Source organism: Amblyomma mixtum, chromosome 7 (genome assembly GCF_055824585.1).
Source record: "Amblyomma mixtum isolate Tamu chromosome 7, ASM5582458v1, whole genome shotgun sequence".
In the NCBI taxonomy this organism is placed as follows: Eukaryota; Metazoa; Arthropoda; class Arachnida; order Ixodida; family Ixodidae; genus Amblyomma; species Amblyomma mixtum.
The window spans coordinates 114,972,897-114,998,995 of NC_143018.1; the positions used below are offsets into that span (position 1 = coordinate 114,972,897).

At 48.5% G+C, this 26,099-nt stretch overlaps 1 protein-coding gene across 1 annotated transcript in view; it reads left to right on the forward strand.

The window, feature by feature from the left end:
* Nucleotides 1–587: 587 nt before the first annotated feature.
* LOC149337269 (putative sodium-dependent multivitamin transporter) overlaps nucleotides 588–26,099 on the forward strand; it is a 64,410-nt gene continuing 38,898 nt past the window's right edge. The window contains exons 1-5 of the mRNA XM_089554367.1: nucleotides 588–968; nucleotides 5,353–5,418; nucleotides 5,949–6,000; nucleotides 11,452–11,519; nucleotides 15,519–15,676. Of these exons, the coding sequence (XP_089410493.1) occupies nucleotides 588–968; nucleotides 5,353–5,418; nucleotides 5,949–6,000; nucleotides 11,452–11,519; nucleotides 15,519–15,676 (725 nt within the window). The remainder of the gene's footprint in view (nucleotides 969–5,352; nucleotides 5,419–5,948; nucleotides 6,001–11,451; nucleotides 11,520–15,518; nucleotides 15,677–26,099) is intronic.

Sequence of the window (26,099 nt, forward strand, 5' to 3'; positions counted from 1 at the left end):
TGCCGAGCAACTAAATTCTCAATATCCAGCCAAAATTTGAACAGGTCTTACCGAAATGGACGCTGCAACACCGATAGCGTAGCCTGTTGTTTCTTATGGAGCGTGTTTCACTTATGATGTTCTGCAATTTGTGATATATGCTGTTTCAGTTGGAACAGCCCATTTTACGGCATATAATTGTAAGCAGTGAAGCCCATCAGAATACAGGTTAGACATGCTAAGCAGTAGGCTCATTACCTACCATCCAGTAAACTTTTAACTATTACTGCTAGTCTCCTTAAATAGTAAGAGACGTGTACTCCACAGTATATGTGCATATCGGTGTCTATATTTAAGAAACGTAGTTACCGTCAGCGCATCACCCTACAAATTTTGCCTGTTTCGACAATTTACTCACTCTAGAGAGGATGCTATAAATGCGAGCTTCAAAAAATCGAATTTATTTTGGTGCGATAGATTAAGGTGGAATTTTTCGGCTACCTCTGAGTTTGTCTTGCAGTATGCAAGCATGCAAACCTGGCTTCCCTTACAGAGCCCTTCACAGCCCAAAGTGGAGACGCGCTCGGAAACGCACAAGAGACTCGATGATGGCCCTGCACCTCGTCGACTATGCGGTCTTCTTTGTCTTCACGGCTTCAAGCGTAGCACTGGGACTTTACTACTCTTTGCGCAAGAGTGCCACCAGCAGGGGCAAGATTTGCGACAAAGAAGTTTCTTCTTCTGTGTCCCCTCAAGCACGGCAAGAGGAAGTGTTTCTGGGCAGCCGAAGCCTCCCCGCTTGGTCCCTCGCTGTGTCCATGCTGGCGTCGGGAGCCTCGGGAGTCGGCGTGGTGAGCCTGTCGGCCCATCAGTACGCCTATGGCATGCACTTCCTCTGGGACATCGTTGCCATAGCGATGACGACGCCATGCATCGTATTCTTCTTTCTGCCAGTACTCTACCGACTGAAGGTGACGTCAGTCTTCGAGGTACACATGTGCATCTCTTGGAAAACTGCGGATAGGCTCTAGAATCAGCAAAGTGGAGCTCTAAAAGCATGAAACTGAGAGCACTTTATTATGCATTAATATTGTACCTTTATGTTTTTTCACGCAGCGCTAGCCTCTGAGCAGAAATTGAATCAGTAAACGTTGTGATGCTTTTGCGTGAAATTGGAGAACTGCGCTATGCAGGATGACATGAAGCTCATTATGCCAACGAATGCTCGGATGTTTGATTTCGATGCTCTAGTAACGCTTCCGGGCGGATAGAGCAATGCGCCGAAACGACGAGTTCAGCGAATTACTTTTTTAAAGAAATATTGGCTACGGATTTGCGAAACGATGCTAGTTCGCAGTTGTGTTGTTCAATGAGCTGTTTTATGCCAGATCTTCCTCTGTCGCGAACGTATGCGTATTAGTTTAAATTCTGAAGCTTTGCCAATTCCTTAGTTTCGTTTGGTTGAGTGTTATGTCAGCGCACGTTAAGCGACCCTAGTTCGTCTAAATTAATCCAAAGGCTCGCACTACAGCATTACATGGCCGGGCTAGGAGGTTTATATCGCAAATCTAGATTTAGTAACTGATAATACGCTTACGTTTTCGCGCATAAGCTCTCTCTTTAACGTAATGTTTTTCACACAAATTGTGAAGGAGCTAGTTCACATGGAGAAATATTCATATGAAACAGTATGCAGGAATGTTACTAAAACAGGCTATATTACTGTACTTTGCATTGAACCTAGCACTTGTAAACAAATTCTCAGTTATAACACAAAGCGAGAAGAGTTGCGCGTAGAAAATAGCCGCCAACATTAAAGGGATCTCCAACTAACAAAACTTCACAATCGATATTAATGTTCTTCTCGCATAAGGCGCGATTCTTCGCAGAGGCTTGAACGGAGACAATAATTAGGTCCTACACAATTTTCTAATCCACTCACCTGATTGAAATTGTGAATAAAAGCTAAACAACTTAGGGTTTTCGCCTTCTTGCGATCACGGAAGTAACATTTGCGTAAGGAGTGCAGTTACGCAGGATATTAAGGCCACTTTCCGTCGGGAATGTGCGTCGCAGCGCCAACATAGTGTGCAGCGGCGTAAGCCATTTGAACACAAGAGCATCACGATATCGTCATATTAAAATATAGGTTATGAAGTCCGAACTGAGTGGCAAAGTTGTATTGGACAGCATCGGCTGTTATTTCGAGCTTGGTAAAGTTATAAATGTAAAGCTAACCCAAAGTGAAGCTAATGTTAATTATTGGAAGAATCAATAAATAGCGATGCACCAGCTATCTCGCGACCAAATCTGATACTGAAACATTGAAAAGAGCAAAAAATCATCTCGACTTGGTCTAGGGATCATTAAATATTTGACATATTTTTACTCATTCTTCGTTTTTAGACAGTTTTATAGACGGGCCTTAACTGCACATCTATATAGAGAATAAACTGCTATTTGGGGCGCGAAGTTTTGAACACAAGAAAATACCTAGGGCAGCCCATTCTTATGAAACCAAAGTTAAAAATAGTGCAGTAGAGACCAACCTTGTGGAAAAAAAGAGGTACTATCAGGTAAAACTACAACGCGGATAGCGAAAAGGGAAAAATTGAGGAGTGGGAATCACAATGCTAACGCAATATTTCATTTGGAAGGTCGAAGGCTGTCCTTTAAATGCATAAATCAATCGCTATTTCATTTGCTCTGCGAGAGCTCGTATGTTTGTGATTTTCTGTGGGCATTTTCATTCTCATGTTGAAGTTTAATTTTTTGCTGATAGTACACAGGATCATGCTGAGGGTTGAGAATGGTCTTCCACTGCACTCCGGTATGAAGTTGGTCCACTCCCTCACTTTTATTTTAACCAAATAGCCGCAGTTTTCACTCTCTTAGCCATAGAGCTGACACTACCGTAAAGAAAGTACCTTTTTGTGGCATGCGTAACTTTATGTATGTTGAGAAATAGGATGCCAACTGCTGCGTGTCATGTTAGCTGCAAATAACTGTCTAGATTGCCGATTTTGAAGTTAGAATGTAAACTGTCTTTTAAAGCGGCCCATTTGAGAAGCAAGCGGAAAAGAATGTGCTGGAAGGGTTCTTTTCAAGGCACACTTGAAAAAGCGTCAGCTGTGACAGATCAGCTCTTTTATAAACGTAAATAAATAATTATCTATAAATTCGCCGCAGCCTTTCCTGTGGTATTTTTTAGCGCGCTTTATTTTTGCATTTTGAAGCAAAATTATGAAGCTTGAATGCGCCATATAGTTTATTTTTCCTTATGTTTAATGCTGGGGTGATAGTCACGTGGAACAGAGTACGCCTGCTTCTTTCACTTGAAAAAGATACCCCCTGAGAAGGAACCAGTCAAATTTCTATTCTCTCAACGTACGTGCATATAGCCCCCCCCTCGTTCTTCCTTTTCTTCCCGCAAATATTTCTACAAAGCTTTTTTCTGAAGCGTTGCTTTCCACGCATGATTTTCAATGTTTGACTGGTATTCCTGCTTGAATTTCTCTGTTTCTAAGCCTTCAATTGTTTAGCGCACTTAAACGATATAAAAGTTGTCAGCATTGTTTTCTTAGAATCGTGCCTAGAATTTGATCCTTCAGGGACTGCTGCCTTTTTGTTAGTTTAAATCTGCTACCTACTTATGTAAAGCAAAATATTCCAACGAAATTGGAGGCGTGATGAAAGCCACTTTTTTTCACATATGTAAACTTACTATGTGAATTCTGCACGTATTTCTCGAAAGCTGCACAGCTCTACGGCACACATCCCGGTAAACAATACTCTGTGATTTTGTGTTAGTGCGAAAGCGAACAGAAACAGCGTCGGATGCAGCCGCCTTGCGCATTTTAAGGCAAAAAAGTGACTGTTACGCGCTTCCTACACCACAGTGCCAGTGTCTTGACGCTGCGTTGCAACCAAACAAAGGCGAAATCCAACGCATAGTTTTAGAGCGAAAAGCTCGACTCCTCCCATGCAGAGCCTGAAGGTCATCTGGCTCTTAGGTTTTACCTTTAACGGGAGCCATGCTGCACGTGGAAAATAGCGCGTGGCAGGAGCCTCGACCGTAATCTTCACCTAGGTCGCCATAGTTCCGCGCTTGGCGCGGTCCCGTCCGCTGCTGCGCTCGCTGCTGCTCGGCCAATCCTCCTCGCCAGCTGTGGTTTGTGATATGTCACGTGATTCGCTCTTGCGCTTGGCAGTCACGCCCGCCTTTACGGTGACCGCCGCTCTGGACGCAGGTTCTTTCACTTGTGGGACGTGATGCATCACGTGATTTACTCTTGCTGAAGTCTGGAAACAATCAATATGAACGAAAGCGAAACCGCGTCTAATTATGCTTAATGAAGGTTTCGCTCTGTATATCCTGGCTCAGGTGAATGAAGCAAAAGCCACTTTTTTGTCTAAGCTTTAGTAAAATCAAATGAATAACAGCAATGAAAACTACAGCCTAATACATTTTCGTACAGCCAGCGAGCATAATAGCAAATCAGTACCCAAAAGAGGTGGACTACAGCAAAGCCTGAAAAACAAAACAGAATGCAAGAGTGCATCGTATTATTAAACAAGGACCTACTCCCGGTAATTCTGAGACATCATATAAATGCCGCCATACTAAACCCCAGTTTGATTGGCGTTAGTTGTAGGAAGCTTTCTTATGAACTTCATGCGCAAACAGGAATTCTCTCAAGATCCTAAAAACTAAATATTAGAGTAAGCCACGAAACCAAACTATAATTAACGACTGGCATGGTTGCATAATGGAGCGCTGGGCCATCTGAGCGCAAGCTTAATGGTTTTGTCCGTGTGCTGCGAGAATAAAATGACTTCATGGACAAAAAAAAATACTTATGTTGAAGTTAGTTCAATGTTTAGGGCAAACAGCTTTAGTGGAATAGATTCGTAAAGGGGTTAGCACTGATGCAATAGCTCACGCCCAAACTCAGTCGTGCGCGTGCGGAGGAGCTGTAAATGGTACGACAAACTTCGTACATAGTTAAAAGTTTGTCTCGGTCCCGGCTTTGATCCTGCGATAGCCGTCTGTTCGCGCCAGTCGCTACCCCAACTCAGCTAACTGGGACAGCTAGTAGATGGTAGGGCGAGACTGAGTTGATCAACATCGACAAGTAAGAACAGTGTTAGTTCGTTGATTAGGGGAATCCCCCATTATGAAGTTGACTTATAATACGAGGACAGTCACTCAAAAACCTTCACTCAAGCACAACTAGAGGACAACATAGGAAGCCTAGAAGCTTTAGTGAAATCTACCTGGCTTTTCTCTGAAGCCATATGTAAGCGCTTAAGTGGAAGCTGATGAATAACTATACTTATGCACTTTCTCTCTCTGTTGAATTCCATATCCAGTACCTTCGGATGCGCTTCGGAAGCAGCGTGGGAGTGTCGGCCTGTGTGATCTATTTCTTCTCCAGTGTAAGTGGCCGGCATGCACGCGCTTAACGTTTGAAGACTCTTTAATGAAAATATAAAAACAAATCTAAAGAAGTGCGCACGTAGCGGTCCTTGCTTACCGTTCAAATGTCGCTGGTTTCAACTTGCATTTCACTGCCATAAAGGTGAGGTAAGTCTTATAGCACAAAACTTACCTATCAGGAACTCTCAGTTTCTTCATTTTCTCCAGCAGGGCCCATATGCGGCTTGAAGCATTTATAATTAATCTAAAAGTCTTTGTTTCGATGCTTTCAACTCTAGCGGTATACCTGCCCGTCTAGGGCTTCAAGTCCGATTATTCTTCAGAACCGAATAGTTAACTACCGACGTCATTAAGTTAGTGATATTGTCCGTATTTGTTAAATCTCCTTTTAATGGAGGAATTTCTGCTCGGACACTGACAACTTGAATGCTCTACTCGTCTAGCTTTCTTCAGGGTGATACTTATTTAGGATTTTTTCTTCTCACAGGATTACAAACATTTATTTTGGCCCTCTTTTTGCCATTTACAGCAAACATTAGGGGCAGTGAGCGTCTACAGTGCAGCAGTTGGTATGTCTACAAGTAAGTACCTTAATAGTGTGTATTTGAACACCAACAGCGGCGATTGATGGCCTAGCACTGGTGAGCATTTATTTCATCTGGACGAGCACAACGCGAATATCTACCGCGGTCTACGGCGTCTGCGGATTTGCACTGCGAAATGAGCTTCTATGCAAAAATCATGTTTTGTACCACTCTGTGGAGCGCTACGCATACACTAGTTCACGTTAAAAAAAAACGAAATGTTCTCAGCGCTCGATAAGGGTCTGGCATAGAGCGCAGGTGTAAAGGCACCCTGAAGTTTGGTACCACTATTCTGCTGAAAATTAGCATTGAACATATTCCTGTCATTTTGAATGTACGCTCTTTTTCGTCACTCCGCCTAATTTATTAAATTGTGTTGTACTTTTCAACGTCTGTAATATTATTTGCTTCAAAGATGCCGCAGCCGGAGGTCCATCAACAGTGGGCAACGAGTCATCAAAAAAACGAATGACGGCACAAGTCACACTCCGATATAAGATAACAAAACGCGATGTGCAATTTATCTTTCATGTGAACGCCACAATTATGAAGAGAGTAAATGGCACCGAAATGTTAGAAGCACACCATTGTTCCTGAGTAAGGGAAAGCACAGATGGAGTCAACCAGCTTTGCTTGGGACGCTTTCACCTTGGGTGTCATACGATAATAAGCAGATATAGAAGCTAACTACAGAGAGCTATCAATAGATGCGAACATAGTTATTTTAAACTTTTCGCCAGGTTCTGCGGTGATTACCGTCCCAAGCGACTCTTGCTATGAGGGGCGCCGTACTGGAGGACTCCGGATAATTTCAATCGCTTGGGGTGTTTACCCTGCATTGACATCGCACAGTACACGGGCCTGTAGCATTTCGCTACCATTGACATGCGATAGCCATGGCTGGGATCAAACCTGCGTCGTCCGTGTTGGCCGAGCAATATAGCCACAGGGGCACCACGGCGACGTCACATTTGAAAAGTATTTTTGTATCAAGCAGCTGCTTAGATATGACTATAAAGCTTGATTCACAATTGTGTATAACTGCGAGTTTATTTATTTTATTTATTTCTCTCAAAGACCTTCAGCGAAGGCATTATTACATAGGGCGAAACAATAACTTCTGCTCGTTTGGCCGAATGTACCCCAGGATATCAAAAATATAATGACACAACTAATAACAGATGAGCAAAAGCATGCACCAAAGGAGGACAATCGCGCTCCATGAATACGATGACACTAATGAAATGAGAGACACGTGCAAGAAAATTGTGCGCCATGTCACACATCAGATAAGAATTCACGGAATTCATTTTTCGTGCAACATTCAGTGACGCCGGCTGGCAGGCTGTTCCACTTATTGATCGTCCGTGGAAAGAACGAGGTTTTGTAAATATCTGTCCTACATTTAATCACTCGGATCTTCAACTGATGATCAAGTCACCTAAAAAAAAGTGAGGTTTAAGCAGGTACCGGTCATTGTCAATGCTCAACTTTGCCAAATAGAGGCGATGCATGATTTGCAATATGAAATGTTTCTCACAGTTAGCTAAAAATCCCCAACTAAGGTGGTTTTAAGAGACGTGACACTAGTTGAGAAGCAGTAATTATTGGACACAAATCTCGCAGCATTATTCTGGACGCGCTCGAGCATGTCAGCTAAGCAAGCAAACGGGGGGTCTTATACAGGGCCGGCATATTCAAGAATTCGTCATTTGTAAGTAAAAAAACAGGTGTTGTTTGACATTATACTGTGCTTTATAGAAATTTTGTTTTAAGAAATGAAGCATACTGCAGGCTCTGCCTCTGGACTCTTCCATGTTAGGTTAGATGTAAAACGAACGATGAGATACATATACTGCAGTAGGTTTTGCGGGGGAAAATTATGTAATGAGTAACTTTTTTGTGATGGCGAACTCTTTCGAGTGAAAGAGATAAATTGGCATTTTTCAGCGTTCAAAAACATTTGCCATTTTGCGCGCCACCACTGGATGGAATAAAAATTTAAGTTCTGACGCATCAGAGAAACTTTCCACAACATGGTAAACACCACAGGCTTCAGCATATAGCCTAACATTGCAGGCAAGATATAAAACAATATCATTGATATAAATCAGAAAAAAGGGAAGTCTAAGAACAGACCCCTGTGGTACACCGAAGGAAATATTTACATAATCTAGATGTGAAGAAACTAATAAAAACATGCTGTATGCGGCCCTGAAGATCCGAATGAAGCCAATCGATGACGGTGCAGTGCAGACCAAGACAACTTAAGCACTAATAGTAAATGAGGTACAGAGTGAAAGGCTTTTTTAAAATATAGAAATACGCAATCTATCTGAGAGCCAAGGGCGAAGGAAAAAAACAGATTATTACTAATCTCGAGCAATTGAGTAGTACAGGAAAACCTGACCTAAAGCGATGCTGAACTTGTGTCAAATCCTCATGAGAGTCAAGGTGCTTTATGACTGCGCTATATAATATGTGCTCCAACGTTTTACATCACACACTTGAGGAATCGCTCGATAATTAACAACAGAGCTTTTGGAACCACTTTTATGCATTGGTACCGCATTAGCATTTTTTCAGTCATTTGGAAGAGGCGCCAAGTTAAGAGATGCTCAGAACAAGATGACTAAGTAATTAGGGATTTCATTCGCTCATGACTTTAAAACAAAGTTAGCAGCACCATCAGGTACGCCGGCAGAAGATGAATTGATATCACTAAGCAATTTTAACACACCTTGGTGAGGAAAAACCACATCAGACATGGTTTCAGTGAGAGATTCACGAGTTAACAGAGGTTCTCGATCCACATTGGCACAAATGCAGACTGAAAAAAAAGCATTAAAGCAGCATGCCTTATCACCATCATTAGTAATAACTTCACCATCGAGGTCTCAACTCGTGATTCCGACTGGTTCAAGTCTATTTCCGTTGTGTTTCAAAAACATACACAATTCCTTGGGATTATTGCGCAGTGTTGATCGCATGTCATTAAAAGAGCTATCCTTAAGCGCTTAAATTTCAGTTCTTAGTGTGCTGCCTAAAGCACGAATCGACTGCAATACTGCAGGGCACAGTTTCTTTGTATGATTCTAGAAGGCGATGTTTCCCCTTCTAAGCCGTTTCGTCTGGCGCTTGATCCATGGTTTGTCGCTGCGGCGATTTCCAGAAAGACTTTTCGATGGCATATATTGATCAATTAGGATTCCAGTTTATTCTTCATTACTTCCCAAATCGAACTAAAATCTAAACTCCGGCTTATATTATTAAAGTCAGGAAGGAAAGACGCAAGTTCCTTCCTGATTGATGTATAGTCGCCCTTGTTAAAGAAGAAAACCTTTCGATGTCGACCTCTTGAAATTAAGGAAAATGCCAAACATTAGCGACAACACAACTGTGGTCACTTATTCCTGGTATGATCACAGTGTCACACACTACAGAAAGCCGGATGCAGAACAGTGAATCTAACACTGAAGATGAGTGGCTGAATGTTGTGCACGAGCAGCGGAGCGGGCAGTTGCCTCCTTTTTCGTCACTCTCTAAGCTCCACTACTATGTCATGTCTAAAAGCATAGAAGAACAATTTTTGTTGCCCAGTAGCTTATCAAATCGCAACTTGGAATGAAAACCCAGGTCACGCGCGTATTATGAAAGCCTGAAGCGTCTCTTTCTGACTGCGGACGTTAAGTCTTCGCGTATGGCCACCTTAGTGTCCTTCAGCTTAGTCGCGCACGAGGAGATATTGTCTTTGACTTTATAACTGCAAAATTTAACGACAATCGATCGGTGCTTGCCTTCGACAAAGCGACCTGTTCAATGAGCCCTTTCAATGCTTCCAGGCTCAACTTTTTCTTGAAGATGACACGAGAAGAATTCACGCACATTTTTTCCAGATTCAGACCAGCTGTCGGTTGTGGAGTAATTTAGAACAAGAATAAGCAAATTATTCCTACGGGACCTACTGCAAACATCTTCAAAACAGGCCTTAAGATGGGCAACGCCCCTGGTCAAGGTGTCGAGACACTATGATGAGTTCGAATCACCAGCCCTTGTGGCCAGCCGTGAGGAATGCATGTCGTTCTCGAGTGTAGAAATGCTGCCCAGTAAACTTTTCAAGGACGTACTTGTAGCCTCCTGCTGCTGTTTAAACCTATGCAGTTCCTGAGGGAACGTTGAATGGTGAAGTTCTAGTCGTTTTATTATGGCGTAAATGCCATTAATGGCTACGTTATCCGGATTCATCTCGTGTATATCAAAACCGGGACCGGGGTTGCTCTCAGCATCACCGCATAACAACAGTAAAATTTGATATAACAAACCATGACCATACTTCAACTTAGCAACAGGATATTTCGTAACACAAGGCAAGTTGTCGGGGCACGGCACCGCAGGAATACACCGATTAGGTCTACAACAGCATGCATCGGGAAACCGATAACTAGCCTGGGCGGAAAACAGTGGTAAGCGCAAGCCGATGCGATGTCGCGCCCCAGCTGGCCGGCTTGAAACTGGCGAATAAATATACGCCCCTCGGAGATATTGCTGCTAGTGCGTCCTTGTTGCCAGATCACCAGTGTGGTCGAAGCCAAACTGGGAGGCAGATGCGCAGGTAGTAAGCAGCAGCTTGTCGTCAGGGCATCGTCAGCACTAGTAGAACTTAAATTGAACTTGACAGGTGCATGCTTGGATGCTTTATCTTAGCGATGACATCCAAAGAAAAAAGGGCGTGGAACCGCATCTTGTCGAAAAACAGTGATAAGCCCATGACCCATGCGATGTCCCGCCCCCGAAACAATCACTTTAATCTTCGCCTGTGAAAAATATCAAACTTATATGATAATAAAAGCACAATCGACTACGCATCATGCCCCACACATCCTTTTTTTTTTCAACGAAACGGGCAACAAAGCTCCACAGAAGTTGCTGCGCCCAACCATCATCAAATTTCAAAACGTCCCCATTGACTTCTAATAACAATAAAGCGTGGAGACCCGACATATTTATGTAGTTATTAATATCGGACATGTCTGCCCCTGTTTGTATAGTTTTATTTAACCAGCTGGTTGATTTTAGGGAAACAAGTGGTGTTTTTAGGAGGGCTGTATATACTCGCAACGCTCGTCGTTATTATTAAATTTTTCAAATCCCAACCAACCAGTATTACCAATGGCCAACGAAAGACGCTCGTAAACACGAATCGCACGTGAGGCACCTTTCTCACTGTACTGTTTCCTGCATGTCACCTTTACTGGCTCCTGACTATTGCTGCCATGGCATCCACCATTCCAACCTTCCTGAATACGTGGCTCAAACAGAGTTTCGGCTAACGCATGATGTAGAGGCGTGCATCTAACATACGAAAGCAATGGACGAATAACGCCAGTGACACTTGTTGCCCGTTTAGAAGCTTTTTTTTAGGAAATTAATATTATTTTCTTTCTTTAGTGCTTGGAATTCCATTGCTTGCATCCACCCTGATGATCGGCGTTCTTGGAACTTCTTATACTGCTTTGGTACGTATTCGCGGCTGCTACTGTATCGCGACATCGACGACGCTGGGGACGTTTAGCATCTCCTCTTTAAATATGAATAGAATGAAAACAAGGCGGCTCCACCCCACGGTTTCTATTACACTCTACTGCATGTTGCGATTTTACGCTTATCTTCGTTCTAAGGACAAACACAGTTTTGGCTCGCTTTTTCCCCTGCAGTGGCAGTGGCATTTTCAGCATGATTGCGGCTCAGAGTTTCCCTGAGGCTACCTATAGGGCCCTCGAATTATTTCAATGCGATCACATTATAGCTGTTGCCACAAAAAACTGCGCGAAGACGAGGGACAAAAAGAGGCACAAAGACGCACACATAAAGCGCTGAACTTTGTGGGGTTCTAATTGGGGAGATAAATACGGTCTCCCCGTTTAACCGCGGCTGACTAAGTTCAAAAACCGCGTGGACCCCATCAGGTGGTCGCGTACGCTACCGAGCGCACTCCGACTCCGGCGGGCCTTGCTCTGAGGGAACAAAGGAACGACACACTGGCTGACACAGAAAAGGCATTCATTGCTAACGCAGCAACGCCAGCTAGAAGCAAAATACGCTGAAGAATCGAGGACGTCCGACTCACCAGCACGGTTACGAGGGAATGTTCGCCCATGGTAGGGCAGAGAAAAACTCCGAGGCCGGGCAGAAGGAGATGCGGGGTGAACGTTCCTGGGTGAAGGGAAAGTTAACCACATAGAACGATTTGAGGGTGCACTGCGGGAAAGCGAACCACAGGGGACGAGTGCGCCCCCACAACTTCACCGTGCTTTGTTTTGTCAGCAGAAAGATCCGGCATCCATATGACAATTACTTGGATTATTGTAGGAGGCAGGTCGCTTGACCTTGTGTCGTCTACGCATCTGGGGTGGCTGGTGGTTTGAACGAAATGACAAGTATTTGCGCGAAGTTTCACCAACTGCTTCAAGACAGAGGGTATTTCGAATTACCTACACCAAACATTGAGACACAAATGGTTATCAGGGCGAAAAATAAAAGTGCTGAACTGAAATTACCTACAAGCAGACATGTTAACGGAAAAGAGGTGCTGTTAGCACATAAACGACGGAAGCCAACAGCAAACGAAACGATGGAGCATAGAGGATGTTTTTTTTCAAATGTGGTTTTTTCAAATTTGAGAATAATAGTGCAATAAATTTTTTGCTTAAAGATAATTCATAAGGAAGCAGAAGAAAAAACAACCGGCAGCCGTCGGTGGGATCCTGACCATGGACCTTCAAATTTCGCGCACGGTGCAGTACCAATGAAGCTACGCTGACGGGTTTCCAATCTGCTTTCGGGAGTGCTTATGCGTAGTTTATGGTACCGCATATTCATATATTTCATTATACATGACATTGTACGAAGTCCAAAAAGGATCCGAGCGAAAGCGCAGCGCGTACGGTGTATTACTGATTGCAAAGGCATATAAAGAAACGTGTTAGGACTTCTACGATGGTAAAAGTATTTAAAGATGATTTCAATATACGCGAGGAAATGGGTTATTTTTATCTATATGGAAGAAAAGATGCAGGCGAAATCAGGAAAGTTTCTTAAAAGCAGTAAAAGTTTTTTGTAACAAATATTTTCGTGAGGGGCAGTGGCGTTACTATTCTGCAAAGTCTTTTGTCAACAAATTGAAAATAAAGCTTCTCCGTTAAACTAAAAATATTGATAGCAGGATTGTCCTTAAAGAATTAATAATGACAAAATATTATATTCACGTAAGAAAGGCATAACACAGAAAAAATGTCAACTGCTGCCAATGATGTGCATAACAAAATTTTCAATGTGCTGCATGAAGTGCAAATGAGAGTGATGCCCTCATGCGACAAAGCCGTAATCAAAGTCCGTGTGAAGAAATGCATAGTAAAGCAATGGCCTGCAGGTTGAAGAAAAAACAGAGAAGCTTTTATTAATACGCGGATTACAAATGCGGATTTTATCTTCAGCTGGCTGATACAGTGAGAAAAGTTTTGCTTAACATCTAGTTTAATATTAACGAATGTAGCGTTGTCAGCAGTGTAAATGAAAATACTTTTACGAAGAAGGCCGATAAAGGAGCAGCGGCGCGTACGGAGTAATCGCGCTACGTCCGTAGTCATGGCGCAGCTCTCATGCCAAGCCAGCCGCCATTAAAATCATTTTTTATCTGTCATCATGGGGAAAATCCGAATGTGCAGCCTGCTCTTGACCCGGCAGCGGATACGGGCGGTTGTAGTTTCGGAAACTAGGCTTTGTTCCGGTGCAACGCCAGCAGTGGGGATGGGACAGCCGGGACCCATACTCTGCGGATGCGAACCCCATGGCAGTGGCAGCGGCTCCCAGGCGACTGTGAGGGCCTGTCGCGCACGTGAGGTCCCATGTCTGAGTGGAGGCAGTCCTGGGTTTATACTTAGGTTGGACCCACGAAATCCTGAACGGAAGGCATGTCCAAAGTGAAAAGGTTTTCAAACACATGCTCCATCCTTCCGTGCGCGGGGACGTGCAAGTCTGGCTACCGACGAGCTGGTTTCTGGTTCCAGGAAAACCAGGTCCGTAACAGTGGTTATCAGTGGCCACGCTCCAATACGACGACTCGGGGAAGCGGCCTCACGGCTAGCCGCATGGATGTAGTGGCCATTGCAGGATACAGAGTAGGAGGGCGTACTACGACGTTGAAACGCCCACTGAAAATCGTCGATGTTGTGGAGTACCGGCGGAGTAGGCCCGGTTCATCTCACAATAAGCCATGTTCGTGGTTTATGGCCCGGTCAGCCCACCGTTGAACACACCCTCCTCAGTAGGAGAGGAGCAAGCTAGGGGAGAAAATAAGTGCATGGTTGGTTGGCTCGAAGCACAGGGTTGTCCCGCCCCCCGAAGGTGTTAGGCCATGGCGCCTAGGGCCGTTGGGCCGACAGGCTCACGACCTAAGCCTCTACTTGACGACTTCACGCATATTTCCGGTGTGTGAAAAGCAGCGAGAAGCACTTGACGGCTAATAGCTGGCAGGTCGAAAACAAACCCCGTCGAGGAGGGGCCCCAGGTAGCTGACCCCGAGATAGGTTATCCTGTCTCCGACGGTCAGAGCCCGTTACGTCTTGTGGGTAGGTGGGTGGGGCCGCACTTGTGGGTAGGTGGGTGGGGTCAGTGGGGCCACACTATTGGGTAATCTTGACCCCCTCCCTGCCCTGGCCAGGCAGGCCAGAAATGTAGTCGAGATAATTGAAGGATCAGATCAATTAACTCGCTGTTCCCATTCCCACCCTAATTCCCATAACTCATTTCCTGACAACCATTCATCCCATCCATTCTGCCCATCCTTTCCGCTACTTCCCAGGGAAGATCAGGGGAGTCTCCCCGAGCCCGCTCCCCCCGATGTTGGTGGCTATGCTAGCTTTCCCCGAATTTTTTCCCTTTTTTCCCACCTACGGGTGGAAAAATTATCATTACTCCTGGGCCTCTTCCATTTTCGAATTGGATTTTCTTTTTTCAAATTGGATTTTAGTTGCCCCAACCTAAGATATGTAATCTTGTCGTCCTTATATTTGGCTTCCCTCCAAGTATAGATATGACCATGCGATAATAAAGGGAAAAGATTTTTCAGTTTATGATGTTTTCTTTACAGATTTGATAATTCAGTGGTTATCATGGCCAATTCTGAGCGTGAAGTAGGGTGCCATTAATTGCACATTTAATTTACACACTTCTCAGAAGAGGGAATATTTGTGTCATCCGCACGTAATATGCAATAAGGAATATTAATAACATCAATTTAAAAATCGAAAGCCCGAGAATCAATATTTAGGGGAGACCTATGTCAGTTAGTTAAAATTCACAAAATGAACCTCCCCATGAACACAGTGCCTTCCTGTCAGGTAAATAACTTGATACCAAGGAGTGAATAGAGATTAAAACTTTAATGCCGACGTTTTTTTTTTGAACGAAGGGATGAATACAATTCCTGTGAAATCAGGAGACAATGGCTTTTACAGGGCGGCCTGCGAGGTGTCGTGTGGGCTGACTGCGTCCAGGGAGTGGTGCTGTTTGCGGCTCCGTTCATCATCATCGCCAAGATCATGTACGATGCGGCTCACCTGGAAGTCCCGCTAAGACCTCTAGGTGATTTCATCAGCCGGGACTACCTTTTAAGGTTAGTGTATGCTTGCAGTATTTTTTTATTTGGTATGTTTTAAGCAATCTCTTGGCGCCTCTACATTTTCAGTGAAAAGAAGCTTCGTTAATACTGACGACAGTAGTGGTGGCCTAATGGGTTCAGCATCCCCCTCGCATGCGGTAGTTGCGGGGCTCGATCCCCAGTGTCGCCAGGTACCCACCACTAATGCAATGAGTGCAAGCTTCCCCAGGCTCGGTTTGTTCAGAATGAAAAGCTTGAGAAACGGGTCTTCAACCCCATCTTCAGAAAACTAAATACTTTGCGCCATAGCGATCTTTGACCGCAGATGCCATTGCCATAAAAATTAATCTTCATCATCATCGCCAATAGCGTCAGCTTCGAAAACATAGTTGATTATCAAAGTAGTATGGTCAATTACGGAATGAGGTTAAACTGTTTCTCCAAGTAACTCACAAATGTTTGCCTGGCCTCGTGTCCTATTCTTACCTGTCTTCCTTCACCAGGTAGCAATACGCCTAAATATTGGACCCGTCATAACTTATCTGCTGGTTGTAAGAGCGAATTTGGCACAAATCTGAGGCCCTGCACTGAATGTGATATCAATTTTTCGCACCCGTTTTGGCTAGAGAATCTGATGTAAGACTCGAACTTCTGCTGAAAAATTCCCAAGTATGCACTTAATAAGAACGAGACAAAGTGTTCACATGCGGCATTCTTGTTTCGAACTTGCCAAGAGCAGAACCTGCACATAAAAGTTTTGAAACAAAAATACTAAAATGCAAAAAATTAGCACGGCATCCAGTGAAGGCTTGCCCTAACCCAAAGCGGAAATCATCAGTGGGCACTGCATAAGTGCGATACCAGGCAAGCAAAGGAAAGTCGGCGACCTTTGCGTTGGTGATGTCTCCAGCGGGTCACTGCGCACAGTACATTCCGGTCCCAAGCGCGTACTTATGTGTTCTTATTTATTTATGAAAAAAATTGGAGGCTTATCAAGGTTAAGCCCAGTGGATGCGAAGCATGTTAAGCAGCTGCCGATGGTGGCGCCGCCGCCGCGTCGCGCGCGACGGCGCGAACCGAAGCGTGGAGGCCTCCGCCGGGCGACATCCGACGGCGCGATATGAGGCCCCATCTGCAGCCGGTGTGACGTCATCACGTGACGTCACATCATGTGATCTCACTTCAAGGTGGAGGCGACCGACGGCGCAATATGAGGCCCCATCTGCAGCCGGTGTGACGTCATCACGTGACGTCACATCATGTGATCTCACTTCAAGGTGGAGGCGACCGACGGCGCGATATGAGGCCCCATCTGCAGCCGGTGTGACGTCATCACGTGACGTCATGTCACGTGACCTACTTGAAGGTCACTTGAAGGTCAATGGTGGCCACCGCCGGGAGGCGACCGACGGCGCGATATGAGGCCCCATCTGCAGCCGGTGTGACCTCATCACGTGACGTCATGTCACGTGACCCCACTTCAGGGTCAATGGTGGCCACCGCCGGGCGCCGCGCGAAGGCCCGGAACCTACGTTAATATTGTCATGGGCGCCGGTAGAACGTTCTATCCCTGGCGATCACACTGGGCGGAGCGCAGCCGGCCGACCCTAGCACCGAGCAGCAGAGGACGAAGTCCGGCGCGCGACAAAGGTCGAAGACAAACCGCACGGGGGCGCCGGTAGAGTGTGGCATTGCCCCTCCCCTCTGGAAAGGCATCGACTCGATGGCTGGGATTGAGGGGGAGCCACGTGAACGGAGTCCCAGGCACTCAACGTGGTGAGAGTTATTCTAGCGGGCATGGTATGGCTTGAGTCTTGCGACGTGCACAATTTCGGATGTCGGCGGGCGTCTTGTAGAACGAACACTCCCTTGCGGGCGCACTTCATACGTAACGTCGCTGAGTTTGCGGAGTACCTCGTAGGGGCCGAAATAACGGCGCAAAAGCTTCTCGGAGCGACCGCGCAGACGTATGGGGCTCCAAACCCACACTTGATCGCCAGGCTGGAAAATAACTTCGCGAGGACGAAGGTTATAGCGGTGAGCATCGACTTCTTGCCGCACGCAGGTTCGTTGCCGAGCCAGCCGGCGGGCAGCTTCTGCATGGCGAACGAATGCATCAGCGTCGGCAACGGATGGGTGCGCAATATCGGGCAACAACATCCTGTCCAACATAGTCACGACTTCACGACCGTGTACCAAACGAAATGGCGTGAACCCCGTCGTCTCTTGAAGGGCAGTGTTGTAGGCAAACGTGACGTACGGAAGTATTGCGTCCCAGTTCTTGTGGTCATCGTCGACGTACATAGAAACCATATCAGCAATAGTCTTATTGAGGCGCTCGGTTAGGCCGTTGGTTTGAGGATGGTAAGCTGTGGTCTTACGATGACTTGTGCCACTGAGCCGCATAACTTCCTGAGCCGCATAACTTGACACTCGCGGCAAGTGCGCACATAACGCTTGACAGCCGCAGAAAGCCTGGGCCAGTAATAACGGTGACGAACTCGTGCCATCGTTCGAGAAAATCCGAGGTGGCCGGAAGGAAGCTCGTCGTGGCACGCCTGCAAAACGTCAGTGCGGAGCGCCGTCGGGACCACGAGCAGGTAACCAGAGTCCGTCGGTCCGTAATTTTGTTTGTAGAGGACGCCATCCCGCAAGCAAAACGACGACAGGCCACGCGCGAATAGACGAGGTGGTAACGAGGCGGTGCCCTCGAGATAATCGATGAGTGGGCGCAATTCCGTGTCGTCTCTCTGTTGTTGAGCGAGGGCGGACGTGGTCAGAGCACCAATAAATAGAGGGTCATCTTCGAGGTCATCAGAGCTGGACGGAATAGGAGCACGGGACAAGCAGTCTGCATCGCTGTGTTTGTTGCCCGACTTGTAGACAACTGTAACGTCAAATTCTTGCAAGCGAAGGCTCCAACGAGCTAGCCGGCCCGAGGGGTCTTTAAGATTCGCGAGCCAACACAGTGAGTGGTGGTCACTCACGACCCGAAACGGGCGACCATACAAGTAGGGCCGGAACTTCGTTATCGCCCACACAACAGCTAGGCACTCCTTTTCAGTGGTTGAGTAATTTGCCTCGGACCGTGACAGCGTGCGGCTGCCGTAAGCAATCACGCGCTCAACACCATCTTGCCACTGGACGAGGACTGCACCGAGGCCAATGTTGCTGGCATCGGTGTGAAGTTCCGTGTCCGCCTCCTCGTCAAAATGGGCAAGAATGGGCGTTGTTTGTAGGCGTTCGCGGAGCTTTTTGAAGGCGTCCTGCTGTTCCTGTGCCCAGACGAAAGGCTGATCGTCTTTTGTCAGCCGTGTCAGAGGCTCAGCCAGCCTGGAGAAGTCTTGCACGAAGGGTCTGTAATATGCGCAGAGGCCAAGAAACCGGCGCACAGCTCGCTTATCAGTGGGAGTCGGGAACGCAGCTACAGCGGCCGTCTTGTCGGGGTCGGGGCTGACGCCCTCAGGTGTCACAACATGGCCCAAAAACTTCAGCCGTTGGTACGCGAAGTGGCATTTTTCGGGTTTTAGAGACAGACCGGCTGATCGGATTGCCGTCAATACTGCACTCAAGCGTTTGAGATGTTCTTCGTAGGTCGCAGCGAAAATAACCACATCATCAAGATAGACGAGACACGACTGCCATTTGAGGCCAACCAGGACAGTGTCCATCATTCTTTGAAAGGTGGCAGGAGCGGTACACAGGCCAAAGGGGAGCACCTTGAACTCGTACAAACCGTCGGGGGTTATGAACGCGGTCTTTTTACGGTCACGTTCATCGACTTCGATCTGCCAGTACCCACTGCGTAGATCAAGAGAGGAAAAGTACCGGGCATGACGCAGGCGGTCGAATGAGTCAATTCGGGGCAACGGATAAACGTCCTTTTTAGTAATCTTGTTGAGGCGACGATAGTCGACGCAGAATCGGAGAGTGCCATCCTTCTTGGCGACCAGCACAACGGGCGAAGCCCACGGGCTTGTTGACGGCTGGATAACCCCGTCGCGGAGCATTTCCTCAACCTGCCTCCGAATGACCTCCCGTTCTTTCGCAGACACTCGATAGGGGTGGTGTTGTATAGGCCTCTCGCCTTCATCAACTACAATGCGGTGTTTAGCGACCGATGTTTGCCGAACTTTAGAAGTGGTCGCAAAGCAGTCACGAAAAGAGTCGAGGATCATGTGGAGGCGGTGTTTCTGATCGGCGGTTAGGTCGGGGTTCACGTCAGTCAGAACGGGGGCGTCAGACGTCGATTCATGGGTATCGTTGAGGGCCAAGGCGCAGTGGGAGACTGAGTCACTAATTTCATCAAAATAGGCTATGGCTGTTGCTTGCGGCAAGTGGCGGTATTCGGCGCTAAAGTTGGTAACAAAAAGCTGCGTTCGCATTCCGCGGAGGGAAGTAACACCCCGCACAACGCAGACTTGTTGACTGAGCAGTAACGACAGGTTACCTTCCGCAATCCCGTGAGGCGTGCGTGGGTTGGAGCATTCCACCGTAATAAACAAACTGGAGCGTGGTGGTAGCGTGACATTGTCATCACACACGCGAAAAACAGGCCTGTCGGGCTCGCTGCTGCCGGCTATGGCACACTGAGGTGAGAACGTCACGACAAGTTCGCGGAGGTTGATGATCGCACCGTGTTCTCGAAGAAAATCAAACCCGAGGATGAGGTCCTTCGAGCAATGAGCCAACACAGCGAAGCAGGCAATGAAGGTTACACCGCGAATCTCCATTCTAGCGGTGCAGACACCAAGCGGTGTCACGAGATGGCCTCCAGCTGTCCGGATGTGCGTTCCAGGCCAAGGTGTCAGGACTTTCCTCAGGACAGTCGCCAGACCACGACTCATGACGGAGAAGTCGGCGCCGGTATCTACGAGAGCAGTCACGCGGCGGCCATCAACGATGATCGGGATTTCAGCCGAAGCTTGGTCACCTTCGGAAAAACGCTGTGTGGGGGAGGTCGGACTTGGGGATCGTTCTCGCGGTGGAGTTGGTGCGTCAAGCGGAGACGTCTCTGTTCGTCGAAAAGTCGTCGGACGTAGGGGTCGTTCACATTGTCCAATTGAAGCGTCAAGCGATGGCGTCTCTGGGCGTCGAAAGGTCGTAGCGGCGTGGGGTCGGAGGTCGGGTCGCATGCTAACGTCGGTGAGCGGAGGATGTTCGTCATTATGTCCAGTGACGGCGGCCCTACCTCCGGGGGTCGCCGTCCTCAGTTTTCCCGGCGCGGGCTGGAGGACTGCCGGACGTAGGACTGGCGGGCTGGTGAAGACAACCGTCGAGGCGACGGTGACCTGGACTGACGTTGGGCAGTGGGTGCAGGTGGGACGTTGGCCGCTAGGTACTGATCGATCTCGCGGGGTCGTTCACCATAGCGTGGCAGGGGTGTGTCTGGCGAAAAGCCACGCAGACCAATCCGGCGGTACGGGCAGTGACGACGGATGTGGCCTGCTTCGCCGCAGTGGAAGCACAAGGGCCTGTTGTTCGGCGTTCGCCACATGTTTGCCTTCGTGACGGGTGGGCGGTCGTCTGGCAGCGCTGCCGTATACGGGAATCGGCGGGACGGCGCGGTAGGGGCAGGAGAGTAGAACGCCGGTGGTGGTGGCGCAGAACTTCGCAATGCCTCGCTGTATGTCATCACATAGGGCGCTTGCGTTTGGGGAGGTGGAATGGGCTGCACCGTGCGGCGTATCTCGTCACGAACAGCATCTGAGATGGCGGTCACACTAGGAGGCTGCTCCACAGAGCGAAGCTTCTGCAGCTCTTCGCGAACGATGCTCCTGATGAGCTCTCGGAGGGAGGTGTTCTCATCCCCGGGCTTCGGCATGTGGCACTCCACAGCAGTGATGTTTGATGGACGGCCGTAGTGCGCAAACCGCTGTTGCAGGGCGCGCTCCATGCCTGCCGCTTCCTTTGCAAAATCGGCGACTGTAGCCGGAGGATCGCGCACGAGCCCAACGAACAATTGCTCCTTCACTCCCCGCATCAAATGGCGCACCTTCTTGGCTTCCGACATCGAAGGATCAGCGCGGTTGAAGAGCCGGGTCATGTCCTCCACGAACATCGCCACGCTCTCGTTTGGCTGCTGCGCTCTCGATTGCAAGGCCAATTCAGCACGCTCCCTCCGTTCGTTGCTGCTGAAGGTATCCAGCAACTGCCGCCGGAAATCTTGCCAGGTGTGGATGGCGGACTCGTGGTTTTCGAACCACGTCTTGGCGGCGTCCTGGAGAGCAAAGTAGACGTTCCGAAGCTTGCGGTCTTCGTCCCACAGATTAAATTCAGCGACCCTGTCATACCCGTCCAACCAGACCTCCACATCCTCAAACTTGTCACCATGAAACGACGCAGGCGTGCGAGGCGTATGAAGGAGTAGCGGTGGCGAACTCACAGATGGCTGGAAGGTCTGGCTGGCCACCGTAGAGGTCATCGTGCGAGATGGAGCGGTGAGGGTTTTGTACTCGGGGGCTAAGCCTTTCAAGCGGCGGCTTGACTTGTGGACAGGTGTCGTGTCCAGGGGGTGTGGCGGAGCGCTGGAGGTTCCTGGGACCTCTTCGTACATGGATCGTACCCAGCAGCTGCACCAAAATGTCACGGGCGCCGGTAGAACGTTCTATCCCTGGCGATCACACTGGGCGGAGCGCAGCCGGCCGACCCTAGCACCGAGCAGAAGAGGACGAAGTCCGGCGCGCGACAAAGGTCGAAGACAAACCGCACGGGGGCGCCGGTAGAGTGTGGCAATATGCTTCGCATAATAGAATTAGGTTTGGGTTCAGCTTCTATGCAGAAGGCACTCCTGTTTTAAACTACGGTGCACTAGAATGCTGAAATTTCGTATTTTCAGCTGGAATACCTTCCTTGAAGTACTGCCGACATGCCTTAAGGCTGCAGAGTGCACGAACTGGCTCGTCAGCCACGCCATCTCTTTTGAACTTAAAACTTCCTAACCTGGAAGTGAACTTTGCAGTTGGGAAAATACAAAAAAGACCGCGTTGTACTAGTCCGGAATTTCGAAATCAGCTGAATGCATATTGCAAATTACATGTTCCTAAATTTAGGATTCATAGTATTAATTGCAATAGAACGCGTAAACTTCCGCAGGTTAACACAGGGTTTTAAAATCTTACCCTCGTGAAATAGCAGTATCTGATCTCACGCTGCTGCATTTCTACACCCCCTTATGCGCTGGCGATTTGAACTGCAATCACAATATTGTGACGGCTTGACGTACAGGCCGACGGCGAGAACGGGTGAAGACAGCTAGGGAGCACAGAAAAACAGGGAGGTCCACCAGCAGCAACGGCGTCGTCGGCGCGCGGCAAACACTCCTCGTCTTTTTCTTCCACTCGCGACACTACCTCCCCCTATAAAGAAGCATCGTCCCGATGCTAACACGAAAACAAAGGCACAGGGCGGAAAACCGCACACGCGCACAAAAACTCCTGCTGGCCAGTGTAGAAGGAGGTGGCAAAATCAGTTCGGGGCAGACGATCATCGCGCGTAATACGGCTTAAGCCGCACTACGTGCAAAATTTCAGGGCGGGGTGAACGACGTGATGACGGTCGAGTGCCTTCGGGCAGCACCTCGTAGTTAAGTTCACCGATGCGGCGAAGAACTGTATACGGGCCAAAGTACCGCTTTATGAGTTTGTCGGAGAGACCTAGACGGCGTACTGGCGTCCACACCCAGACCTTGTCTCCAGGGTAAAAATGTACGTCGCGTCGACGGAGATCGTACCGACGAGCGTCGGCATGCTGGTGGTGTTGGATGCGGAGTCTAGCGAGTTGCCGAGCTTCTTCCGCGCGCTCGCATACTATTCGGGCACCATCGTCTACGTCGAAAGGCGCCTCGTGCGGTAGCATAGCGTCAAGCATCGTGGTGACCTGTCTGCCGTGGACCAGCTGGAACGGGGTCATACCGGTCGTCTCCTGGACAGCGGTATTATAAGCGAATGTAACGTAGGGCAGTACCGAGTCCCAACTGCGATGGGCGACATCCACGTACATGGCGATCATGTCGGCCATGGTCTTGTTCAGCCGCTCCGTCAGCCCATTCGTTTGCGGATGGTACGCAGTAGTTAGGCGGTGGCTGGTGCAGCTGAGACGGAGGATCTCCTGTGTGAGCTTGGCCAGAAACGCGGCACCACGGTCAGTGATCAAAACGGCAGGGGCACCGTGACGGAGCACAATGCACTCAATAAAAAATTTGGCTGCCTCAACAGCTGTCGCAGACGGAAGTGCTCGGGACTCCGCGTATCGCGTTAGGTAGTCCGTCGCTACAATAATGTACCTGTTGCCCGACTGCGACGTCGGAAATGGACCAAGAAAATCCATTCGGACGGTGTGGAACAGAACAAGCGGTGGTTCGAGTGGTTGGAGAAGACCAGCTGGTCGTATGGGTGGTGTTTTGCGCCTTTGACACTCTCGACAAGTTCTTACGTAGTGAAGCACGTACTTAAGAAGTGTCGGCCAGTAGTACCGTTCTCGAATACGTGAAAGCGTCCGTCTGTAGCCAAGGTGACCAGCTGTATGATCGTAGTGGCAAGCTTGGGCGACCTCGGAGCGCAGGTCCTCCGGCACAGCAAGGAGCCACGACCTCGGGCTGCTGTCGAAGTTCTGCTTGTACAATACGCCGTGCATTATCTTGAACGTCGGCAGCATTGGCTGGAAAACGCGAGGCACCGCAGCTTCGTGGCCTTCCAAGTGCGCCATCAGCTGACCAATCTGAGGATCACTGCGTTGCCGAGCAGCCATATCTGCCGTGTCCAATGCCCCAAGAAAGCCGTCCTCTTCGTCATTTTCGCCTCCCGGTGCCGGCTCCACAGGGGCTCGAGACAAGCAGTCAGGATCATGATGTTTGCGGCCGGACTTCTAGGTGATGGTGACGTCGTACTCCTGTAGCCGAAGGCTCCATCGAGCAAGGCGGCCTGCGGGATCCTTAATATTGGAGAGCCAGCACAGCGAATGGGGATCGGTGACGACACGAAAAGGGCGACCGTACAGATAGGGCCGGAATTTGGTGATGGCCCAGATGACAGCGAGGCACTCTTTTTCAGTTGTCGAGTAATTGCCCTCCGCCTGCGAAAGAGCTCGGCTGGCATACGCAATAACCCTCTCAGCGCCATCCTGGAATTGCACAAGCACTGCTCCTAGTCTTTTGTTGCTGGCGTCCGTGTGGAGTTCAGTGTCGGCGTCTTTAATTTTAATTGGCGGAATGCTGATTGTTGCTCCTCGTTCCACTCAAAGGCAACGCTATCCTTCGTAAGGCGGTAAAGTGGCGCCGCGATCTGGGCAAAGTTTTGAACGAAACGCCTGAAGTATGCGCAAAGACCGAGAAATCTTCTGACGGTCTTCTTGTCCGACGGTGGAGGGAAGGAAGCAACGGCAGCCGTTTTCTCGGGATCTGGCTTCACACCCACTTGGCTGACGATATGACCAAAGAACTTCAGTTCACTGTATGCGAAGCGGCACTTCGAGGGCTTGAGCGTAAGTCCGGCGTTCAGAAGAGCTTGAAGAACTGCTTCAAGACGCACCAGGTGGTCTCTGAAAGTGCTTGAGAAGATGAACAACGTCATCCAGATACACGAGACATGTCTGCCACTTCAGACCGGCTAGCACAGTATCCATGACTCGTTGAAATGTCGCGGGCGCTGTACACAGGCCAAACGGCGTCACCTTAAACTCGTAGAGGCCATCCGGGGTTATAAATGCGGTCTTCTCGCGGTCGCGCTCATCCACTTCAGGTAGTCTCTTCAAGGTAGTCTCTTCAAGTCGATGGTCGAAAAAAAGGGGGCATGACGAAGACGGTCGAGGGTGTCGTCGATGCGTGGGAGTGGATACACGTCCTTCTTGGTCACCTTATTGAGTCGCCGGTAGTCAACGCAAAATCGAAGGGTCCCGTCTTTTTTCTTGACCAGCACTAGAGGTGCGGACTACGGACTGTTGGATGGCTGGATGACGTCGTCGCGTATCATTTCGCGCACTTGCTCCTGGATGGTTTCCCTTTCCTTCAAGAAAACGCGGTACGGCGGTTGGCGAATCGGGTGCGTTGCGGTGTCGACAATAATTCGATGCTTGGCGACTGGCGTCTGTCGAACTCGGGATGTCGTCGCGAAACAGTCGCTGTACCGATGCAAAAGGGAGAGCAGTTCGCGTGTTTGGGAAGGCTCAAGTTTGGGATCGATATCCAGGGGCAACGTTGTAGGGTCTCGTGAGCTGGGCGCGGCCGCCTCCTTAGACAGCGCAACGGCTTCACGAACGTCGCTAAGCTCTTCCATTTGGGCTATTACTGACCCTTTCGTCAGTTGCTGCGGCTCGTTCCTGAAGTTGGTCACGAAGATGTTGGCTCGCCCTCGTTGAACATTTCGACCCCTCGCGCAACACCAATGCCGCGCGTAAGTAACATCTGGACACTGCCTTCCAGAACGCCTTCTCCACATGCTGT